At 40.0% G+C, this 25561-nt stretch overlaps 1 protein-coding gene across 2 annotated transcripts; it reads right to left on the reverse strand.

Annotated features, from left to right (window-relative positions):
* LOC118851597 (17-beta-hydroxysteroid dehydrogenase type 6-like) lies at positions 1-24996 on the reverse strand. Of its 2 annotated transcripts, none has more exons than XM_036761099.1 (6): positions 24928-24996; positions 24286-24336; positions 20568-20899; positions 13585-13843; positions 9159-9322; positions 1-1174 (listed from the first exon to the last, which is right to left on the reverse strand). In XM_036761099.1, the coding sequence occupies exons 3-6, from the start codon at positions 20878-20880 to the stop codon at positions 957-959; spliced, it is 954 nt and encodes a 317-aa protein (XP_036616994.1). In that variant the 5' UTR covers positions 20881-20899; positions 24286-24336; positions 24928-24996; the 3' UTR covers positions 1-956. The 2 variants fall into 2 exon arrangements, with proteins under 2 accessions (XP_036616994.1, XP_036616993.1); XM_036761098.1 differs by having other exon boundaries at positions 24857-24946.
* Positions 24997-25561: the final 565 nt, after the last annotated feature.

A 25561-nucleotide genomic window follows, 5' to 3' on the forward strand; every position in this document is an offset into this window, starting at 1 on the left:
TAAAATCAACAAGAAAGTTTATTTGCTCCCAATATTTCACAGTATTGGTCATTATGTTTAACAATGAACAACCATTTCAGCATTAAGTAGGTTTTCTAACCAAACACCCCATTAATCCATTTAGTAAGGTTTCTAGCAACCTCAAACAACAGAACATAGATTCAAAACTGTAAGTAAAGAAAAAGAATCTCTCAGAAACCCATGCATTTTATTCTACAGAAGAGGCAAAATACAGGCTTTGGCCCTAATCCTGGCGAAGAATTGACTCAGAATTATCTATAAAATCAGGGTTACTGATTTAACAACTTTATTAGCTGGTAACTAAAATTTTCCATTTGTCTTACATTATAATCAGTCATTAAGAAAAGGATCATGTTCAACAAAAGACGATAATGATGATTATTTTCATAAGAGCATTTATAAAGCACTTTTAAGGTTTGCGAAGTACTTTAAAAACATTCTCTCATTTGATCTTCACAAAAGTCCTTGGAAGTAGGTGTTATTAATATTCCCCTTTTACAGATAGGAAAACCAAGGTAGACAGACAAAGGTTGTAATTTTCCTTGGGTTCACTAGTAAGAGAATGAAACTGGATTTGAACTAGGATAGTGAATGGGACTGGATTTGAATGTGGATCTGCCTGACTCAGTATAATGTGTTCACTAAAGCAGATAAATGGACCCTACATTTTGAGAAGATTTTTACTTTTAAATCATTTTTGTGGTTTTGGTGAATAAAAGGGAAAGTCTTCGTTTTCTGGAAAATTGACTCATGTGGAATGCCTTATTCCCTAGTGATTCCAGATAAATGAGGCATTTACCGGCTCCTTCACAAAGGATTAGGATGGGAACCAAATCTTACAAAGAGTAAATTTCTTTTAAAAACCTATACAAACACCATCATCAAATTCCATAGCGTTCAGTTCCTTCTTCACAAGTCAGCTTTCCAATCCATCTTTAGACAGCATGTGCAGGTTTTGGATTATTTGCAGACAATACATAATCTGACAGTACTGTGGGCAAATAGGACAAGGGAATAAAGAAGAATCGAGCATCCCAGCCAGCTGAATAGCGATAGCGAGGGTAACGCGATGTCAGAGCATGTTCCATACAGTCAGTTACCAGGTGCAAATTCGTACTACACTTTTGCAGTGAGTTTTTGTTAACGATGAGAACTGTAAGCACAAAGGAAAAAGTGGTTAGCTTTTTTGTGCCTCACTTTTTCAGTCTAAAATCCAATGGCACGAGTTTACAGAAATCCAAATGGAAGCAATGGAAGGCTCATACAAATCCAGACGATTTGTGTCTGTGGACAAATCTATGGAAAATTACACCATTCTTTCAGCATTCAAAAAAAAACTGATTCCACTTCTTCAAAATGACTGAAACTCAAACCTTGAAACATGGACAACTTTGCCTTTATAAGTAAAAACAATGATCAATAAGATACCTTCCAGTTATAGTAATAATATCTAGCATTTATACAATGCATTCTAAGGTGGACAATGTATTTTGCACATATCTTGTTTAATTCTCAAACAACCCTGTAAGGTACATGGTATCATTATTCCCATTTTATAGAGGAGGAAAATGACATTGGTAGGCTAAGGTGACCTGCCATAGCCACATAGCTAGTAGGAGTCTGAGAGACAATGTAAACTCAAGTCTTGCAAACTCTAAGTCCAGAATTCTTTCTACTGTATAACCTAACTTTCAATTATAAATAACAATACCCTAAGTATCCTAACAAAATTAACACTTCCTTATTGACTTTCAAATCAGACATATGTTACCAGAGGGAAAAAATAAACAAAACAAAAACTCTAATGAACTGAACTGAAAACTTGTAGAGTGGGAAATGTACCAAATCATACCAAATCCCTGGTACGTTGGAGAATAGCACAAAAGGAAGTTAGGAGAGGTGGTATGATGCAATGGGAAGAACATTAGATCTTCTTTTTATTTTATTTTACTTATTTAATATATTTAGTTTTCAGCATTGATTTTCACAAGAGTTTGAATTACAAATTTCCTCTCCATTTCTACCCTCCCGCCCACTCCAAGATGGCGTATATTCTGGTTGCCCCGTTCCCCAGTCAGCCCTACCTTCTGTCACCCCACTCCCCTCCCATCCCCCTTTCCCTTCTTCTCTTGTAGGGCAAGATAAACATCTACGCCCCATTGCCTGCATATCTTATTTCCTAGTTCCATGCAAAAACTTTTTTTTGTTGTTTTTGAATGTCTGTTTTTAAAACTTTGAGTTCCAAATTCCCTCCCCTCTTCTCTCCCCACCCACCCTCCTTAAGAAGGTAAGCAATTCAACATAGGCCACATGCATATCATTATGTAAAATCCATCCACAATACTCACGTTGTGAAAGATTTACTATGTTTTGCTCCTTTCTAACCTATCCCCCTTTATTGAATTTTCTCCCTTGACCCTGTTCCTTTTTGAAAGTGTTTGTTTTTGATTACCTCCTCCCCCTGTCTGCCCTCCCCTCTATCGTCCCCCCTTTTTTATCTTCTTCCTCCTTCTTTCCTGTGGTGTAAGATACCCAATTGAGTGTGCATTGTATTCCCTCCTCAGGTCAAATCCAACGAGAGCAAGATTTACTCATTCTTCCTCACCTACCCCTTCTCCCCTTCCTACAGAACTGCTTTTTCTTGACATTTTTATGTGAGATAATTTACCCCATTCTATCTCTCCCTTTTTCCCTCTCTCAATATATTCCTCTCTTATCCCTTAATTTGATTTTTTTTTAGATATCATCCCTTCACATTCAACTTAACCTGTGTCCTCTGTCTATACATATACATATATATATACACGTATGCAAACATAGACACACACATATGTGTATATATATATACATACACATATATACATATATAAATATATACATATACATGCATATTCCTTTCAGCTACTATGATACTGAGGTCTCATGAATCATACACATCATCTTTCCATGTAGGAATATAAACAAAACAGTGCAACTTTAGCAAGTCCCTTATGACTTATCTTTCTTGTTTACCTTTTCATGCTTCTCTTGATTGCTGTGTTTAAAAGTCAAATTTTCTATTCAACTCTGGTCTTTTCACTGAGAAAGCTTGAAAGTCCTCCATTTTGTTGAAAATCCATATTTTGCCTTGGAGCATGATACTCAGTTTTGCTGGGTAGGTGATTCTTGGTTTTAATCCTAGCTCCATTGACCTCCGGAATATCGTATTCCAAGCTCTTTGGTCCCTTGAGGTGGAAGCTTCTAGATCGGGTATTATCCTGATTATTTTTCCACAATACTCAAATTGTTTCTTTCTGGCTGCTTGCAATATTTTCTCCTTGATCTGGGAGCTCTTGAATTTAGTGACAATGTTCCTAGGAGTTTTTTGGGGGGGATCTTTTTGAGGAGGCAATCTGTGGATTCTTTTAATTTCTATTTTACCCTCTGGCTCTAGAATATCAGGGCAGTTCTCCTTGATAATTTCTTGAAAGATGATATCTAGGCTCTTTTTTTGATCACGGCTTTCACGTAGTCCAATAATTTTTAAATTATCTCTCCTGGATCTATTTTCCAGGTCAGTGATTTTTCCAATGAGATATTTCACATTGTCTTCCATTTTTTCATTCCTTTGGTTCTGTTTGATAATATCTTGATTTCTCATAAAGTCACTAGCTTCCACTTGCTCCAATCTCATTTTTAAGGTAGTATTTTCTTCAGTGGTCTTTTGCACCTCCTTTTCCATTTGGCTAATTCTGCCTTTCAAGGCATTCTTCTCCTCATTGGCTTTTTGGAGCTCTTTTGCCATTTGAGTTAGTCTATTTTTTAAGGTGTGGTTTTCTTCGATATTTTTTTCAGTATTTTTGGGGGTCTCCATTAGCAATTCATTGACTTGTTTTTCATGGTTTTCTCGCATCATTCTCATTTCTCTTACCAATTTTTCCTCTAACTTGCTTTTCCAAATCCTTTTTGAGCTCTTCCATGGCCTGAGACCAGTTCATGTTTTTCTTGGAGGTTTTTGATGTAGGCTGTTTGACTTTGTTGACTTCTTCTGGCTGTATGTTTAGGTCTCCTTTGTCACCAAAGAAAGATTCCAAAGTCTGAGACTGAATCTGAGTGCGCTTTTTCTGCCTGGCCATGTTCCCAGCCAGCTTACTTGACCCTTGAGTTTTTCAGCAGTAAAGAGTACTTTGGTCCAAGCTTGAGGGGATGTGCCGTTGATTTCAGAGCTATTTCTATACAGCCAGCTCTGCCACACAAGCACTTCTCCTTCCGCAAGAACTGCCAAACTGGACCTGACTCAAATCTTAAGCAGGCTCTGCATTCCTGCTCTGATCTGCCACTTAATTCCTCCCTCAAGGTGGGCCTGGGGCCAGAAGCAACTGCAGTTGTAGTTCTCTAGCTGCACCACCCCCGCTTCTCCCAGGGTGCTGGCCAAACCACAAACTCCTTGCACTCTGTCCCCCGCAGATTTTCCCACTAACCTTCTGTCTTTTCTTTGGTGTTTGTGGGTTGAGAAATCTAGTAAATGCCACAGCTCACTGATTCAGGGCGCTAGGGTCTGTTCCACCTGGCTCCTGGTCTGGTTGGTCCTGCCGCTTCCCACACTGGGCTCCACTCTCCTCTGCTCCATGTGCGATAGACCTCATCCAGTGACCATCCAGGTTGTACTGGGCTGGATCCCTGTTTCCCTCTGCTATTTTGTGGGTTCTGCAGTTCTAGAATTTGTTCAGAGCCATTTTTATAGGTTTTTGGAGGGACATGGTGGAGAGCTCACACAAGTCCCTGCTTTCCAGCTGCCATCTTTGCTCAGCCCCAGAACATTAGATCTTTGATCAAGGAACCTGGCTTCAAGTCTCATCACTGCTGCCTGTGTGGCCCTGGACAAGTCACTTAACTTCTTGGGGGTCTCAATTGCCTCATCTGTAAAATGAAAGAGTTGGCCTAAATGGGACCCACCCAACTTTAAATGCTATAAGTCTATGCTGGGAATTTGACTCAGATCTCAAGCAGGCTCTGCACACCTCCTCTGATCCAGCACTTAATTCCTCCCTCCAGGTGGGCCTGGGGCTGGAAGCAACTGTAGCTGTAGTTCTGTAGCTGCACCACCTCCACAGCCCTGGGGCAGTGGCCGAACCTCGAGCTCCTTCCACTCTGTCCCCCACAGCTTTTCCCACTAACCTTCTCTCTTGTCTTTGGTGTTTGTGGGTTGAAAAGTCTGGTAAATGCCACAGCTCACTGATTCAGGGCGCTAGGGCCTGTTCTGCCTGGCTCCAGGTCTGGTTGGTCCAGGCGTGGCCCACACTGGGCTCCGCTCCCCTGCGCTCCCAGCTCCATGCTCCATCAACCTCACCCAGTGACCATCCATTCCTCCATGTATATAAAAGGGACAGTAATACCCTAGTACTGACATCGTCGAGAAGATCAAATGAGAATGTATGTAGTCTTTGCAAACCATGACGTCAACAAAGGTTTGAAGTAGATCAAGGGAAAGTATGTTGGGATGCTGTTCTGTGGAGCTGGATTCGAGTCCCTCATCTGTTTCTCAACTGCCTGTGAGAGTATGTGGAAACATACTCATTGGACCTCAGGTTTCTCACTTCTAAAATGAGGGCGTCAGCCTAGATGAACTCTAAAACCATGATCCTAAAGCCTTTAAAGTTGTATTAGATGGTTTCAGAAAAACCTGAGAAGACATATATGAATTGACACAAAGTGAAGTGAGAAGAGCCAGGAGATCATTATAACATAGGAACAACAATATTATACAAGGACCAACTGTGAATGATTTAGCTATTCTCAGCAATACAACGACACAAGACAATTCTGAAGGACTTAGGATGAAAACGCTATAAGAATTAATGAGCTCAATGATATTAGAAATGATATTAGAATATTAAAACTGTTTTTACATGTAATTGTGAAAAAATAATAACATTCTCTTTTTAAAACATAAAAAGGGGGGGCAGAGCCAAGATGGCGGCTGAAAAGCAGGGACTAGCGTGAGCTCCCCACAGAGTCCCTCCAAAAACCTATAAAAATGGCTCTGAACTAATTTTAAAACTGCAGAACCCACAAAAGAACAGAGGGAAACAGGGCTCCAGCCCAGGACAGCCTGGATGGTCTCTGGGTAAGGTCTATCCCCCACAGAGCTGGGAGTGGAGCAGAGAAGAGCAGAGCCCAGCATGAGCAGCGTGGACCAACCAGACCAGGAGCCAGGTGGAGCATGCCCTAGCACCCTGAATCAGTGAGCTGCAGCAGTTACCAGACTTCTCAAACCACAGACACCAAGGACAACAGAGAAGGTTTGTGGGAAAAGCTGCAGGAGTGTAAGGAGTTCCCAGTTCAGCTACCGCAACTGGGGGCAGTGGAGGTGGGCCAGCTACAGAAGTACAGCTGCAGTTGCTTCCGGCCCCAGGCCCACCTGGTGGGACGAATTAAGTGGCGGATCAGAGCAGGAATGTACAGCTGCTGAAGATCTAAGCCCAGTCCAGGTTGGGGGTTCTGGGGAAGGAGGAGTGCTGGTGCGGCAGAGCTGGCACCTCCCCCCCCAAACGTGGAACATAGAACTCTTTAGTCTACAAGCAGTCATACCCCGCTGAAAAACTCAAGGGTCAAGTGAGTTGTTTGGGAATATGGCCAGGCAGCGAAAACGCACCCAGATTCAGTCTCACACTTTGGATTCTTTCTTTGGTGACAAAGAAGACCACAACATACAGCCAGAAGAAGTCAACAAAGTCATAGAGCCTACAACAAAAGCCTCCAAGAAAAACATGAACTGGTCTCAGGCCATCGAAGAGCTCAAAAAGGATTTGGAAAAGCAAGTTAGAGAAGTAGAGGAAAAATTGGGAAGAGAAATGAGAAGGATGTGAGAAAACCATGAAAAACAAGTCAATGACTTGCTAAAGGAGACCCAAAAAAATACTGAAAAATACACTGAAGAAAACAACACCTTAAAAAATAGACTAACTCAAATGGCAAAAAAGCTCCAAAAAAGCCAAGGAAGAGAAGAATGCCTTGAAAGGCAGATTTAGCCAAATAGAAAAGGAGGTCCAAAAGACCACTGAAGAAAATACTACCTTAAAAATGAGATTGGAGCAAATGGAAGCTAGTGACTTGATGAGAAATCAAGATATTATCAAACAGAATCAAAGCAATGAAAAAAATGGAAGACAGTGTAAAATATCTCATTGGAAAAACCACTGACCTGGAAAATAGATCCAGGAGAGATAATTTAAAAATTATTGGACTACCTGAAAGCCATGATCAAAAAAAGAGCCTAGATATCATCCTTCAAGAAATCATCAAGGAGAACTGCCCTGATATTCTAGAGCCACAGGGCAAAATAGAAATGGAAAGAATCCACCGATCACCTCCTCAAATAGATCCCAAAAAGAATTCTCCAAGGAATATTGTCGCTAAATTCCAGAGCTCCCAGATCAAGGAGAAAATACTGCAAGCAGCCAGAAAGAAACAATTTGAGTATCGTGGAAACACAGTCAGAATAACCCAAGATCTAGCAGCTTTTACATTAAGAGATTGAAGGGCTCAAAATACGATATTCCGGAGGTCAATGGAGCTAGGATTAAAACCAAGAATCACCTACCCAGCAAAACGGAGTATCATGCTCCAAGGCACAATGTAGACTTTCAATAAAATACAGGACTTTCAAGCTTTCTCAGTGAAAAGACTAGAGTTGAATAGAAAATTTGACTTTCAAACACAAGAATCAAGAGAAGCATGAAAAGGTAATCAAGAAAAAGAAACTGCAAGGGACTTACTAACGTTGAACTGTTTTGTTTACATTCCTACATGGAAAGATGATGTGTATGATTCATGAGACCTCCGTATTAGGGTAGTTGAAGGGAATATTCATATACATATATATATATGTTTATACTTATATACTTATATACATATACTTACATATATATGTATATGTGAGTGTATATGTAAGTATATATGTATGTGTATATATATAGAGAGAGAGAGAAAGGGGACAGGGTGAGGTTTGAAGGGAAGATATCTAAAAGAAATAAAATCAAATTAAGGGATGAGAGAGGAATATAGTGAGAGAAGGAGATAGGGAGCGATAGAATGGGTTAAATTATCTCACATAAAAGTGGCAAGAAAAAAGCAGTTCTGTAGGAAGGGAAGAGAAGTCAGGTGAGGGGGACTGAGTGAGTTTTGCTCTCATCAGATTTCACCTGAGGAGGGAATACCATACATACTCAATTGGGTAACTTACCCCACAGGAAAAAAGGAGGAAGAAGATAAAAAAGGGGGGATGATAGAACAGAGGGAAGATGGGGGTGCACGTAATCAAAAACAAACACTTTTGAAAGGGGACAGGGTAAAGGGAGAAAATTCAATAAAGAGGGATAGGTTAGGAAGGAGCAAAATATAGTGAGTCTTTCACAACATGAGTATTGTGGAAGGGTTATACATAATGATACACATGTGGCCTATGTTGAACTGCTTGACTTCTTAGGGAAGGTGGGTGGGAAGGGAAGAGGGGAGAGAATTTGGAACTCAAAGTTTTAAAAACAGATGTTCAAAAACAAAAAAAAAGTTATTGGCATGCAACTAGAAGATAAGATATCTAGGCAATGGGGTATAGAAATTTATCTTGCTCTACAAGAAAGAAAGGGAAAAGGGGATTGGAGGGGAGTGGGGTGACAGAAGGGAGGGCTGACTAGGGAACAGGGCAACCAGAATATATGCCATCTTGGAGTTGGGGGAGGGTAGAAATGGGGAGAAAATTTGCAATTCAAACTCTTCTGAAAATCAATGCTTAAAACTAAATATATTAAATAAAAAATAATAATAATAAAAGAAAAAAGGAAAAAAAGATAAAAAGGGAAGGGTAGTGTGGAATAAGGGTAAAAGAGAGAAAGTGGGAAATAAAATTTGGACAAGCTGTAAAAAGAATATTTATTTATTTATTACTAAGTAAGAGTTATGAGTAGTAGTATTGAAAGACTTGTTCCCAGAGGATCTGTTATTCAAGATATCACTATTCATATAATCCTAAAGTCTAAACAAGCATATATTTCCCAATGAAAAACACCACTCAAAGACATTCTTATAAATGCCAAAATTCATCCTTTTATTTTCCCCCTCACATAACACACCATCTCAATCAAAAGGGAGAAACTTACATTTCTCAAAGAATTCTTGTCCATAGCTTTCTTTGACTTCCACTGGGCCTTTATTCCAAGAATTTTCTAAACACTCTTGGACCTTCTGAGGACTGATTATGTTCGTTTTGAAACAGCCAGGCTCAACCATGCAGACTTTCACCCCAAATGGCCGAACGTCAAGCCTGAAACAGATCCACCCAAGTTAACACAATACTTTAAACACCCCCTCAAATTTAATGCTCATAGAAAGAAAATACAAATTATTCAAGAACTTGTGAAATCTCTCATGAAATCACTGCTGTAGAGCTGGAGGGGATATGAGAAGTTATCTAGTCCAGCTATGTCAAACTCAAGCAGAAACAGATCCCTGCAGGCTGTAGATTAACTATGACAACTTTGGTCAAGTCCCTGCTCTGAGACTTAGCAGCTAGTTAAGTGGCCCCTGGTAAAGTCTTTTAACTTCTTTGAAAACTTGCTTCCGCATCTGCAAAAAGAGGCTAATAATACTCCCATGAGTACTCACTTCTGAATAATGTTTGGAAAATTTAAATGTCAGTCTATTGACCGAGCATTTATTAAGCGCCTCACAGGTTATGGTTTGTCCTTTGTTCTTGAAGAGGACCATTATGTCAGGGAAATGATGACATTGCAATTGACTTTGATTTGAGGGAGGAAGGTCACTAGCCTCACTTTCTGCTCCAGAGCCATCTGGGTTCAGTGGCCAGACATAGATCAGGATACCTGGAAATGGCCCAGGATGCAATGGGAAACTTTGGCCCTTTTAAGCTAAGGTCTTTTCAAGTTCTCACTTTGAGTGAAGCAACACCCATTCAGTGAATAGGCCTCTTTAAGAGTGAGTCAAGGGATAGCCCCTTTAATTAAATGAATGGGGCCCCAGCAAAGCACCAAGAATTACACCTAACGCAAGAGAATTCCCACCCACTTCTGATTCCTCTCACCATTGGCTGGGAGGTGAGCTTACATTCTGACCACAAAAAAAACTAGACAAAGAACTGGGAAATCAAGGCACAGAAATTCCAATTCCCATTCCCTTAGGTAATAATTACAACTGAGGTGACGTCTATAAATCTAAAGAAGGAGAATAAGATAAGGGGAGGGGGAGACCCTCTCCATTCTTCTACAGTACTCTCACAGTAAAGGAAAGCAGGTCATAGTGACCCTATTCTTACTGAGCAAATTTTAAACCAGAACCGGAAGAACAAAAAGTTTCAGGGTAAAAAAAAGAGGGGCAGCTAGGTGGTGCAGTCAGTAGAGCACCAGCCCTGGAGTCAAGAGGACCTGAGTTCAAATCTGGCCTCAGACACTTGACACATGTAGTAGCTGTGTGACCTTGGGCAAGTCACTTAACCCCAATTGCCCTGCAAAAAACCAAAAAAAAAAAAAAAAGAAAAGAAACCTTCCCAGAGGCTGAGCAATCAGGCTCTCACAGCCTCAGAATTTTTCCACTTCCCTATTTCCCTATTTCTTGATTATTAAACATTTCTAAGTATAGATATGAATAGATATAGTTATATATTCATACAAATATACTCCCTAATAAGTCTTCCCATCTTATTTTCTCACTACCTCACACAGAAGCAAGGAAGGAAGGAAGGAAGGAAGCAAGGAAGGAAGGAACAAAGCAGGGAAGGAAGGAAAGAATCAGGGAAGGAAGGAGGGAGGGAGGGAAGGAAGGAAAGAAGGAAGGAAGGAAGGAGTGAACTGGGGAAGAAAGAGAGAGAAGGAAGGAGGGAAAGAAAGAGAGAGAGAAAGGGGAAGACGGAGGAAGTCACGAAGGAAAAAAGAGATTTATAAACTTTAAAAATCTATATGTACTATTATTATTTTCATCCCTCTGACTTAAAAGAATATCACCTTAAGGAAACAAAGGAATGTGTCAACTTTTGGAATGATTCTCAGTCCCTCTCTTGAATAATGTCAGTCTACTAACTGAGCATTTATTAAATGGCTATTATGTTCTAGGTGGAAAACTAGGTGGTGCAGTGGATAAAGCACCAGGCCTGGACTCAGGAAGATCTGAGTTCTAATCCTACCTCAAAAGCTTGCTAACTGTGTGACCCTGGACAAGTCATTTAACCCCTATTGGCCTCAGTAACTCATTTCAAAGTTGGCAGAAAAAAATGGCAAACCCCTCTAGTATCTTTGCCAACAAAACCCCGTGGATTTCTCCATGAGTACAGTTAGACACAACCAAATGACTAAAACAACAACAATGATCCAGGCACTGTGCTAGGATACAAGAAGAGCCAAAAGAGAGTCCCTGCCTTCAAGAAACTCACACTTTAGAGGGGCAGACAACATGCAAACAACTGTGTACAAGCTGTATACAGGAAGTAATCAACAGGGGGAAGGCACTAGAATTAAGAGGAATCTGGAAAGGCATCCTGATCCTGTAGAAGGTAGGATTCTTGCTGGAATTTACTCCTGGGCAGCAAAGAGACAGAGATAAGGAGAGACCATCCCAAGCATGGGGGACAGCCAGAGAAAATACCCAGAGCCAAGAGATAGAGAGCCCTGTTGGTGGAATACTTGATGGCAGAAACATGACCATATATGTATCCATTTAAGGTATACAATCCTTCAATCTGACCACAACCCCCAAGGGCAAATACAAATACGCTTGGAATCCTCATTCTTAGGGGAAGATGTAGACCTTCTCTTCCTAACGATTACTCCTCTACTTCTACCCTTCATCCCATCTCTACTAGGATTATGCCTTTTTGATCATTCCCTCTTTTTCCTTAATTTTCAATTTCTCCTTATCCAATGGCTCCTTCCCTTTTGCCTACAAAAATGCAATGCAATCTGTCTTCCTCATCCTTAAAAATCATTGCATTTGACCTTATTGTTGTTGGGTTGTGCAGTAGTGTTCGACTCTTCATGACCCCTGGATCATAGCATGCCAGGCCCTTCTATCCCCCACCTTCTCTTGCAGTCTGTCCAAGCTCGTGTTCATTGTTTCCATGGTACTATCTATCCATCTCATCCTCTGCCATCCCCTTCTCCTTTTGCCTTCAATCTTTCCCCAAATCAGCATCTTTTCCAATGAGTCCTAGCTTCTCATTATATGGCCAAAGTATTTAAGCTTCAGCTTCAGTATTTGACCCTCTGGTGAATATCTGAATTAATTTCTTTACTTATTGACTGATTTCATCTCCGTACTGTCCAAGGGACTTTCAAGTCTTTTCCAGAACAAAATTTGAACATATCAATTCTGCGGCACTCTGTTTTCCTTAGAGTCCAACGTTCAAAGCCATACTTGCTACTGGGAAAGCCACAGCTTTGACGATACAGACCTTTGTTGCCAAATGATGTCTCTCTATTCTTTTTAGTATGCTGTTCACATTTGCCATAGCCCTTCTTCCATGGAGCAAGCATCCTTTAATTTCATTTGATCTTACTATGCCCTAAAGTTATTGTCCTGTATCCCTGCTCCCTTTTAAAATGAAACTTATAGAAAAATCCATCTACACTCATTACCTCCACTTTCTCACCACTTATTCACTTCCTAAATCCTTGACATCGCTTCTCCAGCCTCATCACTCGATTGAAACTGTTCTTCCCAAAACTTTCTTAATTGACAAATCCAATGTCCTTTTTTTCAGTCTTTATTCTACTTGACATATCTCTGGTATTGGGTACTATTACCAGCACTTCCTTCTAGACATTTGCTCTTCCCTGGGCTTTTACAACACTGCTCTCTCCTGATTTGAGACCTCATTGTGGCCACTTCTCATTCTCCTTCCCTGCATCACCATACACATCTCACCCCCTTTGTATTGATGTTCTCCAGATTTCTGTTGTAGGTCATCTTCCCTCTCTGCATTCTCTCTCTAGTAATGTAGGTTCAACCATATTGTCTTTGCAGTTGACAGTCACATCTATATATCCACTCCTAATTTCTCTTCCTGGCACATAATAGCTGATGAATAAATGCTTGTTGATTTGACTGAACTCCAGGCCCATGTCATCAACTGAACACACTGGACTTCTCCAGAGGGATGGGACATCCTATATGTCTCTCAAACTCAATATATCCAAAACAAAATTCATTATCATTCTTCCTAAATCTTCTCTTTGTAATCTCTCTATTTCTGTTGAGGGCACCACAATCCTTCTAGTCACCCCAGATCCCTATCCTGAAGACATCCTCAACTCCTCACTCTCACTATCTCCTCATATCCAATCAGGTGCCAAGTCTTATCAATTCTACCTTGACAAGATCTTTCAAATCTATAGCTTTCACTTCACTCAAGTGGCAGCTGTCCTAGTTCAGGGACTCATTTACTTGGAGAATTGAAATCGTCTCCCTGATTCCATTCCCTCTCCCCAGGATGGATGGATGGATGGATGGATGGATGGATGGATGAATGGATAGATGGATGGACACATGTTTGGATGGATAAAGTATAATGATAGTTACCGCAAACAATCTGAAAAAGCTTCCACTCCGTACTTGGAACAGCAGTAGGATGCTGAAAAGAAAGCAACTCTCCCCATGATGCTAGAGACATTGACAATCCTCCCCCTGGCTTGCTTCACCATTTGCAGCATGCTCATTGTCACCTCAATTACTCCAAACAGGTTTATATTCATTGTCTTCATAAGGTTCTCTTTGGTCATCAACTCAGTACAAACATCTGGAAAGACAACTCCTGCATTATTGACGAGGCCCCAGAGTCCTACCAAGATATAAATCAAGATCAAAAGTGTCTTAAAATGTACCATTAGAAATGGATGTTAGAGCACACCTAAACTAACCTCAGTTATAGACTCTAATATATTCCAACCCTAATCAATTTAATGAGAGGCAATAAAGTATAGTAGAGAGACCCATGCAGTCAGGAAGGTCTCAGTTTGGGCTTTGCCTCTTATATATGTTAGCTGTATGATCATGAACATTATCCCTATAATCGTTAGATTATTAGCTTCTTGAGGGCAGAGACTGTATTTTGCCTCTTTTTGGATCCACAGCACTTAACATAGTGGCTAGCACATACTAGGGACGTCATAAGGTTGATTGATTTATTGATTGAATAAGTTACTCAACGTCTCAGTTCTAAGCAACTCTAAAAGACTATAAGTTACAAGTGAGTAGCCTATTTCCATTGGCAGTTTCTTTTTTTTTCTCCTTTTTATTTTTATTTTTGTAATATATATTTATTTAATATTTTTAATTTTCAGCATTGATTTTCACAAGAGTTTGAATTACAAATTATCTCCCCATTTCTACCCTCCCCCCCAATCCAAGATGGCATGTATTCTGGTTGCCCCGTTCTTCAATCAGCCCTCCCTTCTGTCACCCCACTCCACCCCATCCCATTTTCCCATACTTTCTTGTAGGGCAAGATAAATTTCTATGCCCCATTGCCTGTATATCTTATTTCCTAGTTGCATGCAAAAACTTTGGTTTTGAACATCTACTTTTAAACTTTGATTTACAAATTCTCTCCCCTGTTCCTTCCCCATCACCCTCCCTGAGAAGGCAAGCAATTCAGCATAAGCCACATGCGTATCATTACGTAAAACCTTTCCACAACACTCATATTGTGAAACACTAACTATATTTTGCTCCTTCCTATCCTATCCCCCTTTATTCGATTTTCCCCCTTGACCCTGGCATTGGCAGTTTCTATACAAGTGACTTCTCCACACAAATGAAATCACAGATCATAGCCTAATCAATCTATTCATTAATTTAATAAGGAATCTAGCATACCATCCAGTACAAAAATTCCCTCTTCTCTAGATTTGGAGACCAGGTCAAGAATATATTTAGAAAAACAAAGGTTTACTGCACTATAAAAAATAGTGAATATGATCACTACTGAGAAGCATGGGAAATGCTGACACAAAATGAAGTAAGTAAAACCAAGAAAACAATATACAGGACTATAACAATATTGATGGAATGAATAACAACCAAACAGTGGAAACTGAATGGTACACAATTATATTGACCAAGTTTGGCCCCAAAGAAGAGTTGTGAAAAGACACCTGTGTTTCCTTTGCACAGGTAGGGGAATATGGATGTGAATACTACATATAATGTCAGACTTTTGGCATGTTGGTTAGTTGTGCTAAATTGTTTTCTTTCATTTTTTATTCTTTTTAATAAAGAATGGTTCTCTAGAAGCAAGTGGTTAAGCGGGCAGGTAAAGAAATGTGGATGATGTAAACATTTTTAAAATTTAGTTGTTTTTGAAATGGAAAAATAAATTGTTAAAGAGATGGGCACATTAATGCATTGTTGGCAGAACTGTGAATAGACAACTACGCTGGGAGGCAATTTGGAATTGTGCAAATAAATAAAATGATTCCATTGCCAGGCATATACTCCAAGGAGGTCAATGACCACAAAAAAAAGTTTTCATAAGCACCAAGCTATAGCAGCACCTTTTGTGGTAGCAAAGAACTGGAAACCAATTAGATGGCCATTGGTTAGGGAATGGATAAATATACTGTGATATGTGAATGTAACAGAATATTACTGTGCTGTAAGAAAAGACCACTATGTAAAATACAGAGAAGCATGGAAAACCACAAACTGCAGAAGAGAGTAGAAAACACTACCAGGAAAATGATACACACAATGAATACAACAACTCTTCCCTAGTAGTAGGAAAGGTGGGGATGGGGAGAGATTTTAGGGGAAACATAAGATCTCTACTAGACATCCAGTTTGAGAAGTCTGAAAGGCAGTTGGAGACACAAAATTAGGAGACAGCAGAGAAGTTCAGGCAAGATTGGTAGATCTGAGAATCATTAGCATAGATAGAGAGCAATGACAAATAAATCCACAAAAGCTAATGAGATCACCATTTGAAGTACCATAGAGGGAAAAGAGAAGAGGCCCCAGAACAGAACCCGGAGGGACAGGAATGGCCACAGGATGTGACTTGGAGGAGGATCCAGTAAAGGAAACAGAAAAAGAGTAGCCAAATAGATGTAAGAAGAACTGGGACAGAGTGGTGTTACTGAGAAACCCAGAGGGAAGAGAGTATCAAGGGGAAGAAAGTGATCAACAGTGTCAAAGACTACAGAAAGGTCAAGGAGAATGAAGATTGAGAAAAGGTCTTTGGATTTGGCAATTAGGAGATCATTAGTAACTGGAGAGTGGAATTTCAGTGTGGGAAGCCAGATTGTAAAGGAATAAGAGAAAAGTAGGAAAAGAGACAATGGAGGCACCTATTGTACACAGCCTTTTAAAGAAGTGTAGCTCCAAAGAGCAGAAGAGGTACAGGACAATAAATAATGGGGATGCAAGGATCAAGTGGACTTTTTTTCAGAAGGGAGAAGACACGGCCATATTTGTAGGCAGTAGGGAATGAGCCAATAAGCAGCAAGAAATTGAAAATAAATGAAAGAGTAGGGATAACAGAGGAGGCAATTTGTTGGAAGAGATAGGATGGAATGAGATCACTTACACAAGAAGAGGGGTTACCCTTGATTAAGAGTCAGGCCATTTCATCATGCGAGACAGGGGTGAAGGAGAAGAGAGTGGACAAAGGCACCTGAGTGATAGAAAATGAGTAAGAGGGGGAAAGAGGAAGTTCCCAAGGAATGGCTTGAATTTTTTTTCTATAAAATATGAGGCAAGGTTCTCAGCTAAAATTGGGATAAGTGGGAGCCATGGGAGATTTGAGGTGGGATGAAATGGTTTGTAAGAGCTGCTGTGGAGGATGGGAAAGTGAATTGATAAAGGAGAAATAGGATTGCCAAGCAGCAATGAAGTCCCCATTGAGGTTATGTGACATAAATTTGCAGTAGACCCAGTCATTGTGGTTGTGTGATTTTCTCCATCTTCATTCAGCAATATGTGTGCAGGACTGAAGGTGGAGGTTGGGGAGAGTGAGTTAAAGCCGAGAGATTGCTGGGAGTAAACTACAATGTGATAAGGGGGCTAAGGACTCGATTAAACAATTTTGTGCAACATGACGTAAGTCTGTCTTGTTGAGATGTCGCAAAATAAAAGATATTTAGGGGCCAAAATAGACATTTCAATGTTAAAAAGGAAGTCTTTTCAGATGTAAAAAAGAAAATTCCACACCTAGAAAAGTTCTAAGGCTTAAATTTTTCAAGTGTCTATGGAAAGGCCAGTGAGACAATGAACTTGCCTGAGTTGTACACACTCATTCCATACCTTTGCCCCCAGCTATTATGGGGAGTGCCTAGGCGGCACCAGGCCCAGAGTCAGAAAAATTCTTCTTCCTGAGTTCATATCTGGCCTCAGACACTTACTACCTGTGTGACCCTGGACAAGTCATTTAATCCTGTTTCCCTCAGTTTCATCATCTGTAATGGCCTAGAGAAGGAAATGGAAACCACTCCAGTGTCTCTGCCAAGAAAACCCCAAATGGGGTCATGAAGACTCTGACATAACTGAAAAATGACTAAATAGCAACAAAGTTATGATCCCAACAGGAAGGCAAGGGAATAAGTATTTATAGCTTGCTAAAGGATTCAAGCCTGCTTTGGAAAGCACTGGGCTAAGAACTTTTTTTCTAACAAATATTTTGATTCCCCTAACAACCTTGCAAGGTAGTTGCTATCATTATTCACATTTACAGTTGAGGAAACTGAGACAGACACAGGTTAAGTGAGTTACCAAGGGTCATATTGTTAGTAAACATCTGAGGCTAGATTTGAACTCTAGTCTTCCTCACTCCAAGCCTGCTAGGTCCAATGCTCCATCTACTGTGCCACCTAACTGCCAGAAGTCTGGGGAGTGTAAGTAGCTGAGTCTGGACTGATCACAAGCAAGCAAAGGTGATCATACATTGGGATCACAAAGCCTAAGGCTGCACAGATAAGTACCAAGGTTAGTATTTGGATCCTTTTCCTTCCACATCAAATCCCATGCTTTTGCCACCACATTTTTCCACCCCATTACACAGCAGCAGACAGTTGGTACACCCTAGTTACAACTACATAAAACTCAATAAGCAATTCATAAATGTCTGCTTTGTGCGAACTACTATGGATACAATAACAAAAATAAAAAACCCTAATCCCAAGAAACTTGCATTCCACATGTAAAAAAATGTAGGCTAATTTGAGCAGAAATGGAAAATGCCCACATCCAGAAGGATCATGAAAGGTTACCCGTGTGAGGGGCATCCAAGCTAAGCTTTAAATGATGCTACAAGGCATTAATGCATTCTAGCCGTGAAGGACAGACAGCCTGTTCATAGGTACAAAGGCAGGTGATAGAATGCCAAGTTCAGGAAAACAACAAATAGATCAGTTTCTTTGCGATACAGGCTACATGAAAGAAAGTCATACAATAAAGAATGGAAAGGTAGTCCGCAGTCACTTTGAAAAGGGCTTTACGTGGCAAGCTGAGGAGTTTTTATCTTATCCCAGAGGCAATGAGTCAATGGAGATTCTGGAGCAAGAGAGAAGTCAGGAAGATTATTTTGGTAGCCATGTGGAAGACAAATCAGAGAGAGGGAGACACTGAAAGCAGAGGTACCAATCAACAGTCCACCACCATGGTCCAAGAGAACTATTGGGAACCTGAACTAGAGGAGCCAACCACATAAATGGAGAAGGGAGATATTGATGAGGTAGATTTAACAAGACCTGGCAAATGATGGAATATGGGTAAAGAGTAAAGAATGATTCTGAGATGGGCAACCTGGGTGATGGGAAAGAGGATACTGTTAAAGAAGAGAAGGGCTTAGGAGGCCAAATAATTAATTGTTTGGAATATATTGAGCTTGACAGTTCTAAAGGGCATTCTCGGAAGAGACGTCCAACAACAGACAGTAAAAAAAAGAATTTGGAGGGGTGTTTGTAGGGCTCCATGGACTTTTTTTTTTGCTTATTCATAATAAAAAAAATTGGGCAGAGATAAGAAGAAAATTGGCAATAAGTTGCTTCCTAAACAATTATCATGTTTACCTTGTGATAAAAATCAGTATCTAAAAAATACTTTATAAACTTACTTTCTGAACAATCATGCTCAAGCTTTTTAGTGCTTTAAAGATTATGCCTTGAGAATATTATGAAATACAAAATGGATGATTTTGATTACATTAAATTGAAAAGTTTTTGCACAAACAAAGCCAATGCAACCAACATTAGAAAGGAAGCAGAAAGGTGAGAAACAATTTTTACAGCCAGAGTCTCTGATAAAGGCCTCATTTCTAGAATATATAGAGAACTGAGTCAAATTTATAAAAATACAAGTCATTCTCCAATTGGTAAATGGTCACAGGTCAAAATTCATATGAATGGGCAATTTTCAAAGGAAGAAATTAAAGCTGTCTACAATCATATGAAAAAATGCTCTGAATTACTATTGATTACAGAAACACAAATCCAAACAACTCTAAGGTACCACATCACATCTGTCAGGTGGACTAACATGACAAAACAGGAAAATGATAAATGTTGGAGAAGATGTGGGAAAATTGGAACACTAATGCATTGTTGGTGGAGCTGTGAACTGATCCAACCATTCTGGAGAGCAATTTGGAACTATGCCCAAGGGGCTATAAAACTGTGCATTCTCTCTGACCCAGAAACACCACTTCTTGGTCTGTATCCCAAAGAGATCATAAAAATGGGAAAAGGACCCACATGTACAAAAATATTTATATTAGTACTTTTTGTGATGGCAAAGAATTGGACATTGAGGGGATGTCTAGCAATTGGGGAATACCTAAACAAGTTGTGGTACACGAATGTCATAGAATACTATTGTGCTATAAGAAATGATGAGCAGGCAGACTTCAGAAAAACTTGGAAATATTTATATGAACTAATGCTGAGTGAAGTGAGCAGAACAAGGAGAACGTTGTACACAGTAATAGCCACATTGTCCAATGACTGGCTTTGATAGACAGCTCTTCTCAGCAATACAAGAATCTAAAACAACTCCAAAAGACTCACAATGGAAAATGCTATCCACATCCAGAACAAGAACTTTGGAGTCTGAATGCAGATTGAAGCATACTATTTTGTCTCCTTTTCTTTTGTTATTTTGTTTTGTTTCTTCTTTCTTGTGGTTCCTCAAATTAGTTCTAATTCTCCTTTATATCATGACTAATGTGAAAATATGTTTAATATGAATATGTAAGTAGAGCCTATATCAGATTGCATGCGGTCATGGGGAGGGAAATTCTTGTGGAAGTGAATGTTGAAAACTAAAAGCAAATTAATGAATTACTTTTTTTAAAAAAAGATTATGCCTCTAAATCCCCCAATCCCAAGATGGAAACAACAGCCCCAAATCCCCACTGCTCATTTTCCAAGGTAAACTGTTCAGCAAACGTAAACAACACAAAAGGCCATACCTGTTCTCCTAAATAATGAAATTAAACTTTCAAACCCCACATATCCCTTCTTCATGCTAAAGGATTTAAGAAAAATGATATAATGTTTCTCTTTCATTCATACCTTTATTTCCCACACGCTCCTTCACCCACTGGGCCGCTGCAGTGATGCTCTCAGTCTTGGTCACATCCAGGATCACTGTCTCTACCCTGTCTGAAGTCTCACACCTCAGCTGCTCAGCCCCTTTCTCTGTCAGACAGGCCGCTAGCACTCTCAGGCCTCGAAGGTCCAGCTGCTTAGCCAGCAGGTTCCCAAATCCAGAGTCACAGCCAGTGATAAAGACATATTTGTCTCTAAGGTTACTCACCACCTGCCTCTCCCGGTACCAGCGAAACAAATAACACAGGCCAATGAGGCAGGCCACGTAAAGCCACATGGAAGCAATTGGTCTTTCACTATAAATAAAGAATAAAAAAAATGTTAATTGCTCTGCTCCCCTTCAAGCGTCCACAAGGCATTTTTCGTCCCTAATAGTTTTCTATTCTACCAGACCTGTGATTTCATTCGTAGAGAACTCCTAGCAAAGAGAGCCACCTTTACCAAGGCAGGACCTACTCTGGACTTGACTAAGTCATTCAGAGGTTGAGTGATTTGCCTAGGGTCACATAGCCAGGATATGTCAGAGAGAAACTTGAACCCAGCTCTCTGAAGCCACTTTAAGGCATTGGGCTATATGACTGAGGTCACTGCCCACTGGAAGTTTCCATGATTCTAGTGTCATGTTGATGGGGTCATTTCCTCAATGCTTAGAGAACTTTTGAATTGGATGCATGACATTGGAGACACAGGGCTGCCCAGCATGGCATGCCCTCATCAGAGAAAGTGCTGTGCTCTATGAGCTCTATGACCACTAGAGGCACAAATTTAAGAAATCTCCACCAATGTTCATGTGGATTATTGGTGCCTAACTTGTGGTAGAACATTCCAAGCTCACACTGGTCTAATTGGACATTTGATTCTAACTTGATTTTAACATAGTGATGTCATTTTGGTCCTCTTCGAGAATATGGGACAACAACCAACCAACCATAAAAATGCTTGGCAGTCATTCATTAGAAACTTCTGTCACTGAAATGCCAAGAATGTTTCACTGCACACCACACTCATGCCATGCCATCCCTACTTATACTGATCTCAAACTTCAAGCAGACACATGCATATTGTTTTATTCTTTTCTGGTCTCCCTCTCCTTCCCTCTTCTGTGTTCTGGGAGGGGTTCATCTACATCCCATCCTACATGACGACCAAACCCCACTTACCCCCAGCAGATAAAGAGATAGCCTGAATCCCTCTCACTGGAATTGCATGGAGTGCAGTGATATGGACCAAGTGTTAGAGATTTACAACCAGGAAGACAAGGGTCCAAACCTGCCCTCTGAAATCTTTCTTAGCTCCATTTCCAGAAACCAGTCATCTAGCTTGCCTCGATTTCTTCAACTGTAAAACTGCAGTAATAATAGCTAGCAACTACCTCCCACATTTGTTATGAAGAGCAAATGAGATGATGTTTTGAAAAGGGCTTTACAAACTTCAAAGCACTATAGAAGTGTTACTATTATTATTAGTTATTATTATGCTGGAAAATGTGCATTTAAAAACCAGAGCATACAGAAACAAAGTCCCTTCTAAGCACCTGATGTTCTCAGAGGCTGAGATTTGTTGAGACTCTTCATTTTTACAAGTAAAAGAACCTAGAAATAGTTCCAATTTGCATATGGAGTCCCTACAATTCACTGACAAGGAATTCCTGGAGCAGATCAATCCACAGATTCCTAAGGGCCCAGAGGTAAGGCTGGAATAAGCACAAAGAAGGCAGACCATGTTACAACCAATGTCTGATAAAGGCCTCATATCTAAAATATACAGGGAACTGAGTTGAATTAATAGGAATAAAAGTCACTCTCCAATTGAGAAATGGTCGAAGGTTATGAACAGGCAGTTTTCAGAGGAAGAAATTAAAGCTCTCTATAGGCATGTGAAAAAAACGCTCTAAATCACTATTGATTAGAGAAATGAAAATCAAAACAACTCTGAGGTACCACATATCTGCTGTCAGATTGGCTAACATGACAAAACAGGAAAATGATAAATGCTGGAGAGAATGTGGCAAAATTGGAACATTAATACATTGTTGGTGGAGTTGTGAACAGATCCAGCCATTTTGGAGAGCAATTTGCAACGATGCCCAGAGGGCTATAAAAATATGCATGCCCTTTTACCCAAGCAAAACCACCCCTAGGGCTATATCCCAAAGAGATCACACAAGTGGCAAAGCTTTGGACCTGTATGTACAAAAATATTTATACCGACTCTTTTTGTGGGGACAAAGAATTGGAAATCAAAGGGATGCCCATCAACTGGGGAGTGGCTGAACAAGTTGTGTTATATGAATGTATGGAATACTAAAGCCTATTAATAATAGTGTTGGCCATTTAAATAACACCTACTGTGTTCCAGGCACTGTGCTAAGTGCTTTACAAATATTGTCTCATTTGATCTTGACAACAACCTTGTCAGATACATGGTATTATTATCCTCCTTTCACAGAGGAGAAAACTGAGGCAAAGAGAAGTTAAGTGATTTGCCCAAGGTCACACGAGTGAGGTCTGAGACCTGGTCATAGAGTCAATATGCCTAGATTATAATACCAGTTCCAGAATAGTATCTGTGTCACCCTAGACCAATCACAACCTCTCAGAAGCTCAGTTTCCTCACCTGTAAAATGGGAATAACAGGACACTTACCTAATCCATTTCAATTGAGCAAATATATATTCAATGCTTATTATGTGCAAGGTACTCATAGATACAAAAAAAAAAACCCTAGCGCTCTCTCCCAAAGAAGAAAGCTTTGTAAACACATGTGAATGTGTGCCATCATTACCAAAATAACCCACTAGAAAATACATTTAAAGCCTGAGTGAGAAAAAGTCAGTTTTGTGGCAACTGATACCTTTTGTTTTGTTTGTTGGCATCCACCTTCATATCAGCAGACAGAAATCTTACAAAGCTATTACCCAGACTCAGAGAAAGAAGTATTACTGGCTCCATTCCTGTTTTAATAAATAATTTTCTTCTTTTCCTGGGCTTCTCCTTTATGCTCCTCCCTCTTTAAATGTGAATGTCAGAGGTCAGAAACATAACCAATGAAAAGGAATCTCAGGGTCCGTTTGTTCAAATATTTGCTTATTAGATATGTCTATACCACCAGCAATACTAGCACTATCCCTGCCAGAGGAAAGTACACTCAGATTTGCCTATGGTTGTGGGATTCAAAAATAAGATTTGACATTGAAATTAAAAGTGACAGCCCGAGTTTGGTGAAACAATTTTGAAAGGTCCTTTTTCTCTCATTTTCCAAAACTTGCCCCAGGACTGGCATCTAGTCTGAATTGCCATAAAGAATCCACAAGGAAAGGGATGATTTTAGATTCCTTTGCCATGCTAAAATTCCCCACTACTCGATTCCTCAGTTCCCATCTCTCCAATCAAAGTTTCACTCTCTCTCCCTTTCATTACATCACAAACTGAACAGTCATTATTTGCTCAGGTCCAAGACTGGGGCAGACTTTCTAAATAAATATTTTTCTAACCCCCAGCAGGTACTTATCTTGCTCTCAGTTAAATAGTAATTAATCCCCATAAAGACTAAAGTATTAGTTGAGAAAGTTTTTAACACCTTCAATCCCAAAGGGGTTTATACATTTCAAGACCAGAAAGAGAAAGAACAATGAATTTTGTCCCAAAAGAACCCTATTTCAAAGATCAACTCTACAACTTACCAGTAGTGTTAACAATGGAGGAGATATTTCACAAGCCCTGTGCTTCGTTTGCTGAAATGCAAAATAAATTGGTTGGATTAGATGATCTCTAGAATACCTTCTAACTTAAACTCATGTGATACTATAGCTCTCCATCCTCAACATATTAAAATTTCAGGTGTTATGTTGTGACGATAATCTCCTTAAGCAGAAGAAATTGGTCATCACATTTCAAAGGTGATAGCCTCACTTGGCTTACCCATAAAGCCAACCTTCCTCCTCTCTGACCCCCACATTATAAATTCTCAAGGACTTCAGACCATAATCATATTTTGTGACGTCCAAGAAACACAATAGACTTATCCATACCCTTACTGCTGGGGAAGAAAGGGCCAGTGGGAAAAGAATAGCAAAAACAATCCACCAATCAAAATTGCAAGAGAAAAAAATGTTAATGGCCTTCCAGCAAGTGTCTCCTGGTACTCATGTTTTCCTTCACCACAAACAAAATTCTTAGTACAGCTGGAGAGCCTTGCCTTCAGAGGATTTTTAAAAATCAGAAAGATCACTCACCACAGCCATTTACACATACCTTGTCCTCTCCTCTCCCCCAATCCACTCTCCACAACACATCTGAGCATACAGGTGTACATGAAGTCTTACCTGGTAGATAGAGACTGCTTAACGGAACTCTGAACTGGGCAAAGTACAAATCACAACCCCGTTATCTTTCTCCTCCCTTGGCCTTTACAATTTCATCTAAGGTGGTTTTAAAGTATTTGGATTGGTTGTTGTTTTTAAACAACATCCCCTTCTTGTGGTGAAAGTTAGACTTACCTCATTCTGTCCCATCCTGACTGAGCTTCCTAGGCTCAGAGTTCAGGGGCCCATGAATTTATGTCACTGGTGGAAAGGAAGTTTAAAAAGCATTGTTGATACTTTTCTTAGCATACACACTCCCTCCCCTCAGTTTATACCATGTTCTTTTAGTTCTTCAGTTGTGTCATGACTTTATTTGAGGTTTTCTAGGCAGAGATACTGGAATGACTGCCATTTTCTTTTTTTTTTTAATTTATTTAATATATTTAGTTTTCAGCATTGATTTTCCCAAAAGTTTGAATTAAGGGATGAGAGAGCAACATACTGAGAGAGGGAGATAGGGAGAGATAGAATGGGGTGGATTATCTCACATAAAGGTGGCAAGAGGAAGCAGTTCTGTGGGGGGAGGGGAGAGGGCAGGTGAGGGGGAAATGAGTGAAACTTGCTCTCATCAGATTTGGCCTGAGAAGGGAATACC

The sequence above is a fragment of the Trichosurus vulpecula genome, chromosome 5 (assembly GCF_011100635.1).
Source record: "Trichosurus vulpecula isolate mTriVul1 chromosome 5, mTriVul1.pri, whole genome shotgun sequence".
In the NCBI taxonomy this organism is placed as follows: domain Eukaryota; kingdom Metazoa; phylum Chordata; class Mammalia; order Diprotodontia; family Phalangeridae; genus Trichosurus; species Trichosurus vulpecula.